The sequence below is a fragment of the Micrasema longulum genome, unplaced genomic scaffold (genome assembly GCF_059751315.1).
Source record: "Micrasema longulum isolate JH-2025_06_02 unplaced genomic scaffold, ASM5975131v1 h1tg002144l, whole genome shotgun sequence".
In the NCBI taxonomy this organism is placed as follows: domain Eukaryota; kingdom Metazoa; phylum Arthropoda; class Insecta; order Trichoptera; family Brachycentridae; genus Micrasema; species Micrasema longulum.
In genome coordinates this window covers 1-9081 of record NW_028279309.1, presented here as the reverse complement: position 1 = coordinate 9081, position 9081 = coordinate 1, and the positions used below count along the sequence as shown (strand labels likewise).

The 9081-nt window shown below is 31.5% G+C and overlaps 1 protein-coding gene and 1 long non-coding RNA gene across 2 annotated transcripts; one reads left to right on the top strand and one right to left on the bottom strand.

The window, feature by feature from the left end:
• The first annotated feature begins 179 nt into the window (after positions 1–179).
• Positions 180–7359, top strand: LOC148272944 (uncharacterized). Its single transcript, XR_015824722.1, has 2 exons — positions 180–1485; positions 7078–7359. It is a non-coding gene; the product is annotated as an uncharacterized LOC148272944 (long non-coding RNA).
• LOC148272943 (uncharacterized) lies at positions 6209–8597 on the bottom strand. Its single transcript, XM_088239359.1, has 3 exons — positions 8207–8597; positions 7406–7631; positions 6209–6846 (listed from the first exon to the last, which is right to left on the bottom strand). Exons 1-3 carry the CDS (start codon positions 8473–8475, stop codon positions 6553–6555), a joined length of 789 nt encoding a protein of 262 aa, XP_088095485.1. The 5' UTR covers positions 8476–8597; the 3' UTR covers positions 6209–6552.
• Positions 8598–9081: the final 484 nt, after the last annotated feature.

Here is a 9081-nt window from a genome sequence, read left to right as displayed (position 1 = left end):
TCACTAACGAGAATAAAGAATTAATCCGCACACTACATGTGCGCCCAATTTTTGCAAACGCAACAAGAACACTGGTCTTTATTGACTGAATTTTCGTCAGATTCAGTTACGATTATTTATTATTTTTTTGACTTAGTTTTTATTCATTTGGAGTTTTTCCGTTTTATTATTAGTTTTTATCTTATTCTTTCTTCTTTGGTATTCTTGATATTTTTTCCCTTTTTAATACATTCTTCTAAATTATTCCGATAAGTTGAGGCGGTAAGAATTACTAGTAGCATTCATTTTGTGTTTACCAGAATATCATTGAGCAGATTTAAAAAGTTCAATACTGCTACCCTGTTGAAACCCATAGGGCGTGATTCAGATGTTGCTTCTGGTTTTCTCAGACTTAAATCAGGGTGACGCTTCAAAAAACCTTTAATCCAGTCTTCTCCCGCCATTCCTAAGTTCTGTTGAAATTATGGCCGCAATTATTATTTTCTGCCAGCTGGGATACCAGTTGACGAAATTCTTTCTTTCTTGACTTTTTATTAACAAGAGCTTCTGGATTTTCCCGTCTTTTCCGAACATACCTCTCAAAAGTGTTGATGATGGCACTACGTACCGATAAGACGCCGCCAGGTATTCTATTTCTTAACGTATGACATACGATGACATTATGCATCAACAGCTTGATACACAGCATCTGAAAACCAGGAGTGCCAGCTGGTTTTTTAAATATATTTTCGCACAATCTACAGTTGAAAAAGTGACGTAAGAGGTATAAAAGCGTAACCAACAAACGAAGAAAATCACTTTTGCATTTATAATATTAATTAGAAAAAGGATACCTAAAAATATTTTTAAGGGTGGAATAGGGTACCACCCCATTGTGCCCCACTCATTGTGCCTCGACAGTAGCGTTCTTTAAAACACGGGAGTTATGGCCGATATAAGTGTTGATCTTAAGTTATCACTAGACTTTTGGTCAGTCAAAAAGAAGTTGAAATTAACATGTTATGTAATTTTTTTAATGAAGAATGGTGTATAGATATTTAATTTGGTGTAACAGAGCAAATATTAGAACTTTCGAGCTTTTTCTCAAACATTCGATGAATTTCAAACTAAGCGCACTCCTACACTGACAGCAACCGTTTCATATAGCGCAGTGCAGTGAACTGACTGTTGCGCGCGAAGTTCACACATCTCTGTCGTACGTAGCGAATCTCCTGCCCCTCTACCGTTCCACCCCTGTACCTCGTTACACCCCGGGTTCCCTTATAATCTAAAACTCGACACTGGCTAGAACATCCAGTTGGGAGGTGAAAAGGCCAATAAAAAACTAAGAAGAAGAATAATCCGTGATAACCGATAGATGTCAATATTTGACAGTTTCATGTCTGTGAAATATAAATTACAAGATGAAATCAGCGCATCAACTTGTCGACGTTTTGATGATTGCATGAGCATACCCCGTTCCACCCCGGGTTCCCCTACACATGTGTTAGTAATATAATATATTATACAAGTTAGTATATAATATAATATGTACATTTAATAATATAACATATTTACAGCTTTACACCATTTATAACTAGATATTTACATATAATTTAAATAGACGTTTATTGGGTGGGGACAGAGTTAGAATATGAATAGGGAATGGGATATTAATATTAGAGAGGTCGGATAGGAAATCAGGATAACGATCATTTATGGGGCATCCAAAAAAAACATGGTTTAAATCTTCCTCATCAAGCTGACATTCGCAAATGGCAGAGTCTCGGACATGGATTCTAAAAAGGTGAGAACCGTTGCAGCAGTGCCCAATGCGCATTCTGCATATGAAGGATGTCTCAAACTTGTTCAGAATCACTTTGTAAAACCAAGGCTTTTCGGTTACATTATTTGGCTTATGGTTTTACCATAGAATACAGTTTAAGTTTTTTAGTACTGGCCATTTATGTACTGCCTCGCTGGTGGGTGTCCAGAATTCTACCTATTTCTAAACATCTTGAACAATTGGAAATTTGTATGACCTAACAGCAACCGTCCCCTTCCCTTTTTCGGCAGTATGAAAATGTTAACAAAAACAACTAAATAAAAACATTTCGCCTCGCGCGAAAAATTAAACGCTCCGCCCTTCAAATCCTCATCCATAATATATATATATATATATAGTTGGATAATTTATATAGCGCCATTTTTGTGAAAATCACCTCAAGGGCGCTGTACAATTAATAAATATCCCAGTACGTCTTGCAGCTACAGAGCGCATGGACGGTTGGGATTCTAGTTCCTCGTTTTCAATTAAGATCAATAAAAAATTATAACAGATAGGAGCTAGATTACAGGACGTCTTGCAGCTACAGAGCGCATAGACAGTTAGAAATTTAGCCCCCATTTACACATTTTAAAGATTGACAAATAAATTTAGTGTATTAATGATACTAAAAAAATAAAAAAATAATATGAATAATAAAAAGGAGTAAGATTACAACACGTCTTGCAGCTACTAAGCGCATAGACGATTGGAATTCTAGACCCCATTTATAAAATTTAGGTATTTTTAAGTTGGTATATGAAAGCTAGATAACCAATCATCGTGCAGCTACAAAGCGCATGGACGAGTGGAATTCTAGCAAAGTTAGAATGATATCAATAAATTTATAAAAAATAGAGCATAGTAGTAAGTTTGTCAAGTGTTCATGCCAAGAACTAAGCAATAAAAAACTAAATAAATAAAGCACTGTATCAACTCCATGGTTAACAAAGGGAGATAGATGTCCGAAGAGAATCTTTTGTAGACAGTAGGTAGATATCGTCACCATGTGGTCCACTAGGCTGCTGGAGAATTTCTGGAAACGCACGTGTGTAGACTGGGGGATTATGCCTATTGTTCCAACGACTTGGTGTCCATTTTGGTCCGTATTATTTCATTTTATGAGACGCAACATTCCTGTTCAATTCACATTTTTAAATGAATATTTTTTTGTATAAGTTAGTTATAGATAATACCTAATATTATAATCTCCCAAGGAGATACACACACATATATGCACGAAACCTCCCCAGCCCGCCTCCACTCCACCCCACATCCACGCAGTTTCGTGCCTTGCATGTTCATCCGTATCCATCCGTATTCTACAAGACAAGAAAACTACAGTTGTAAAAAATATGACCCTACACCGTTTTAAAAAAGCTGCGTTTCAAAGAAATCCTGTTTAACTGGGTGATATTTTTTACGTTTTTGACCCATTCATCCGTACGTCATACAATATCACCAGAATTTTCCGGAATTCCCATTAATGAGGCACTTAATCAGCTCACAATTATTTATTTGAAATGCCGAGGCTGCCGTTAGATCCTTTTTGATAATAATTCATCATTAGCACCTCATAAACACATATGCCCTGAATAATCATAACCGTGCGGTAACACTTTATTTACTTTTCAGTATTTATTTTTTCAACTTGTCTCTGCATTTTTTGTTTACATACTTACTGTTTTTTCTTGTTTACCTTCATTATTATTATTATTTTACTTTGTGTAACTTTTTTACTATATCTTTTCTATTTTTTTCTAAATTTCTAACTGATTTCAAATATATTTTCTTTACGTTTTGTGTTTTATTTTTAAGCATGTTAGCATGTATTTTATTATTTTTTGTAAATGAAATTTTACCATATTTCAAAACTGATTTTATATTTTACATGATAAGACACTGCTGAATTTATATAAAAGAATTCCAAGTTTACTAAGCGGCTCAAACTCGCATAAATAATACAAGTAAAGAAGCTCGCCCAATTTGACTAGGAGTTTTTTTTTTTAATGTCATGCATCGAATAATATTCCCATGTTTACGATCTCAATTTTGTAAATTAAGAATAATTTTAATATGATTGGTATTTTATAATTATTTATGCATCATAAGTTAAAAAATACAACTCATTCAATGTCATAAGCCAATAACACACCAATGTCTAATGTTCCGTTTTTGTTATATTGTAAACTTAAGACAGGATCTGTATTTATTTTATTTAAGTCTATCATGATTAAACAAGCACTAAATAAATAGACTTCAGATCTTGTCTTGATGTCGTTGAATGTTTTATCAAAGCTTCATTGTTTTTTTGTTTTGTCTCTTATATTCGTAAATTTGACTTAATAAAAAATATATCTGGTTTTTCTTTATAAATGGACAGTGTCCCCTAATAAATAACAAATAAAACATATCATTATAAGGAAAAAATAGAGTACATGTTTTACTGTTTTTTTTTTTTAAGATGAAATAGTGATGCAAAAGATGCATTAACAAAAGAACATTATAAATATTGGGAACATAATTTAAAGCCACTATAATTTCAAATGTCTCCCACTTAATAAACGCATTGAAATTAATGATGTAATAATTTATATTTACATATAAGTTATTAATTTAAAAATACTAGGTACACTTCCACTAATTTATTTGACCAATTAGCGCTTTCATCCTCTAATGGGCATCTTCAGACTGGTATTTTAAAATTAATAGCTTGTGTGAAAATATAAGTTATTACATCATTACAATGGAATTTCATCAAGAATTGTCAATAAATAATTTAAATAAAAAAAAGCATGGAAATTAATTATGAGTTTTTCTCCCAAGTAAATAATATGTTCTTAAATAGGAGGCAGATTAAAAAACATATTTGCTTAATTACATAAAATATATTCAAAAACAATGCCTATAAATAAATAACAAAGTATGAAAAACTATTAAAAATAATATAATACATGTATATATATGATCAGTACAAAACAATAAGAATTATTGTTTTGTATTGAACATAATAAATTGGGGTAATTAATACAACTAGGTAACTTAAAAATCAGCATTTTTGAGTTACCCACCAAAAACCCATATTTGTATCTTTCTCCGTGAATTTTACAAATAGACAAGTAGTGATTCGTTACAATCATATTATGATGATTTGAATACGTGACTGGACTATTTGTAGCATTCGTGAAGGATAAAAAATATATATTTAGTGGGTAACTCATAAGACCTAGTTGTAGTAATTACTTTGCAATATACGGTGAGTAGGAAAATATTATTTATCAGTGCGTGTTTCAGCATTACTATATTTTTTTTTTGCACTATCACAGGCCGAGAGAATCATTTACAGTGGTGAATCACAGAACACCCAGCCTTAAAAATACAAATATTTTTATTTTAGTAGCCTCACAATTGAATTCAGAAACACCATGCATGGGGCAAGCCTTAGCCATTACAGCACTGTTAATTTTTTAAAAGCCCATGTGTTTACAGAATACACAAATTTGGAAGCACATATACTTAAAATTTATATATAAAATTTATATAAGCACCAACTTTGTGATTTTTAACATTAGGTAATTTAGGTATGTATTTATTTTGAGTAAAATTACTTGAATCAAATTATTTTTGCGCCTTGACAATGGAACAGTCATGTTCCGAACCGGATGGCATATTAATTTTATACGTTACTAATACATACAAAATAAAATTTTATTCAAACATATTTACAATTTGGGAATTGACAAGCTTTTACACAAATGCCCATTATGAACTATTGAAAAATTCAATAAATAATTGTTTATAACCACATACTGACTTTTCTATGTTAGAAAAGACATAACCGTCTCTTCACCAGGAATTCCTAATTACACTAACGTTTACTAATATTATTAACTACACTAAAGTTCACACTGACCCATTTTTTAAGACTGATAAGAGGTTTTTTTTTAAAACTCAGCCATTTCAGAGAGTATCAATTTTTATGTTCTGTTTTATGTTTTATGTTCTATTTATGTTTTTTACCTCTGACAGCGTCAGCACAGACTGTTTTACCGCCTGGCTTTCAAAACCAACCTGTCTCTGGTTTGCCGACTGGAAGAGCAGTCGGGCAGCTGAACATTATCACTTTGGAGATCGACATCTTTCACGTCAGTGAAACTATGATAAGAGACAAATACTCTTGCTATGGTAAAGTGTTATACCTTAATAATGTCAAACCGTTGCTCAAGGGTTCCTGGTTTGATATTTTAGCCCAATATAACGGCTTAAACAGTTTGTTATTTTTAATGTTATTTTAGTAAAATAAATTAATTTGAAATATACAAATCAACCTTTCGACATAGCCCATTACACAATGTTTCATTGTAATGGTTACCCTATAATAAAGTCTAAGACCTCCCCTTTCTCTTTCTTTTCCAAATGTTGTAATCAAGATTTTTTTTCATCTCTGCGTGTTGGTAATAGCTTCTAATAGGATGTGTCATATCAGCACGTTGGTTTTATATTTTTGTGAAACTGCATGTTAGTTTAATTGGTGTCCCGACGAAAGCGGTAGACATAGAATTGTCAGTAAGTGGTTATATACAAATATCTACTGGCACAAATTAAAATGATTGACCACAAAGTTAATGCTTTGAATATTAATAATATTTGAATTATTTGCTTCGGTGAAAAAGGTAAAGATAGCCATATTTAGTGAGAAGGAAAAACACCAGAAGTCCTGAAAATGCAGATATTATGTTTGTCTCTAGTCACAATGACTTTTGAGATTTTTCACCCGCCATACGGTCAGAGTTAGAAGGGTCATTTTCTGCAACTACAGAATCAAATTTAGAAGAGCTGTCATCTTCGCTTATTGATTCAGATTTGGGAGAGTTTTCATTTTCGCTCTTAGAGGTGACATTATTTTTTGAGGTTTCAATGGTTTTGTCTGGAGTTTTCAAAAATGGTACAATCTGAAACTTTATATTTCCTTTCTTTACATGCTTTTGTTTTATTTCACCAAATTTTGAAATTTCGTTTTGAATATCTGCAAAAACTGCTGTCTGAAATGAAAATGGAAAAATGATTAATAACTTTCATACAAGAACACTAAAATTCATGAGAGAGAATTTTAATGGTAGTTACAAAATGTTCTTAACAAAATAAATTTGTACGTTTACTTGGTTCACCGACAGGCACTAACTCATTAACATAGGCTTATGAAACATTCAAATGCACTGTAATTCAATCCTCCATTTTAAAAATTTATTTTACATATTCCTTTTCCTCTGTAGCGTTATATTTCTACTACTACTTGCTCCGATCGATGGCACATGGCGTCATATAAAGAGTGAAGAGATACCAAAAATTGGGTCGATTTGTGGATAGCCTCAAAAGATGAAGCATTCTTCCGAGGCGGTATCCGTATGCTGCCAGAATGATGGGAAAAAGTAGTGGCAAGCGATGGACAATACTTGGAATAAAACATAAGGTTCTGTGTCCAAATGCCCAATTTTTGATGAAAAACAGTAGAAATTTATTTGTACACCTAATAATATAAAATGATTTAATAATTCAAATGATGTGTATGATATATGCTTTCCCAGAATTATGTCAACTTACAGAGAGTTCAGAGGTTTTCTCATCGCCATTAATAACAATTCTTATTTCGTATAACTTTAGAAGCCATTTGCTTATTTTTTTAAGGTTAGTTTGTAAATCATGCTTTGCAATATTAGCAGACAAAGGTAAAAACTTTTCTCCTTTGATAGATGGTTCTTTACGTGCCTCGCGATTTTCTTCACGTCTTTTGAAATCTTCAATATGATATTCTTTGCCGGACATCAATCTGCATAAAAAAAACACAAATATTGAATTTCTTTAAAGATCATCTCATTTATATTTTGTCTAAAGTACGTGAAAGAATAGTAACATTAAGTTTTATTTTCCTGAATGGAGATAAAAATTAGTGAAATGTTGTTTTATGCATTGGTTAATGTAATTAAACTAACAAATAACTCATGAATGCATACTAATTTAAGAAACAAAAGTTTTTTAGACAAGCGCCGTTGCGCAGTTGGTTAGATGGGCAACTGTGAAATTGGAGTCGCGGATTCGATTCTCGTCAGCGGCAAGAAGAAAATCCAAGAAATATTTTATTTTCAATTGGTCTGCGTATTTTAGTGTATTTTTTTATAAATGACAATCTTCTAAAATAGAGGCATTGCGGGTAACCGGTAAAAGCAAATAATAAAATAAAAACAAGTCTTCATATTTTGATCTCCATTGTAGGCATCATTTTCTGGGTGTTGTTGATAATGCGAGTAAACCATACACGTATGCTATAGTAACACAATAAACTAACAGTATTCAGCATTCAACGTTATTAAATCAAGTGAAATAAAAATGTAAACATGGATTTACTTGTACACTGGTCTCGAAGTTTTGGTATCCAAATCGACAATCTTAACCAACTTTAAATCTCGCCGTTTAGATATTTTTGTTGCTTCTGCTAGACTTGTAATGGATATTCCTTCATCTTGACCTATTAAAGTAATTTTTATATTATCGTCGCCTATTTTCTTTTTGACATTAGTAAGCCCTAAGCCAGGTAATTGTGATTTTGAAGAAAATACAGCGCAATTGTTACACACTATTTTTAAAAAACTCGATTTTCCAAATGTTTTTAACATTTTTAGCTGAGCCAATAAAATATTGTTATGAAACAACCTCAAACAAACATAAAATAAATCACTTGACTTTTATTTTTTTGGTTATATTTATTAATTTATTTATATCAAAATAATATTCATCTTCTTCCTTGTTCAGTGGGCTGTTGATTAATCCTTCATCTTCTTCTTTTGTTGTAGCATTTTTTTATTTCGCTTCTCAGAAAGGAATCTAGGATAACAATTATTATATATGTCTTTGAAATGCATAAACTTCCATACTAGTCAGTATTTTTTTTCTATCTCTGTTGAAATATCAATTAACCTAAATTTTTTCTTCTAAAATATGTTGAAATTTTGTTGTTTTTGAAAAGTCATGAAATAAATGTTATTTTGTATATATTATTATAAAACTGATCGAAATCTTATCTGCGTCTAATTCAAATTTTCAATTAATTTATTAAAAATAATATATACATTATTAACTAAAATTTAAGACATACATAATATAAAATGACAAAAAATACAAAAAGAGACTCTCGGTTCTGTATATCAAAATATGAAACAATCTATGCTTTTGCTGTCTTAGGTAATTATTAAGAAAATACAAATCATTACGCTGTCCTAGAT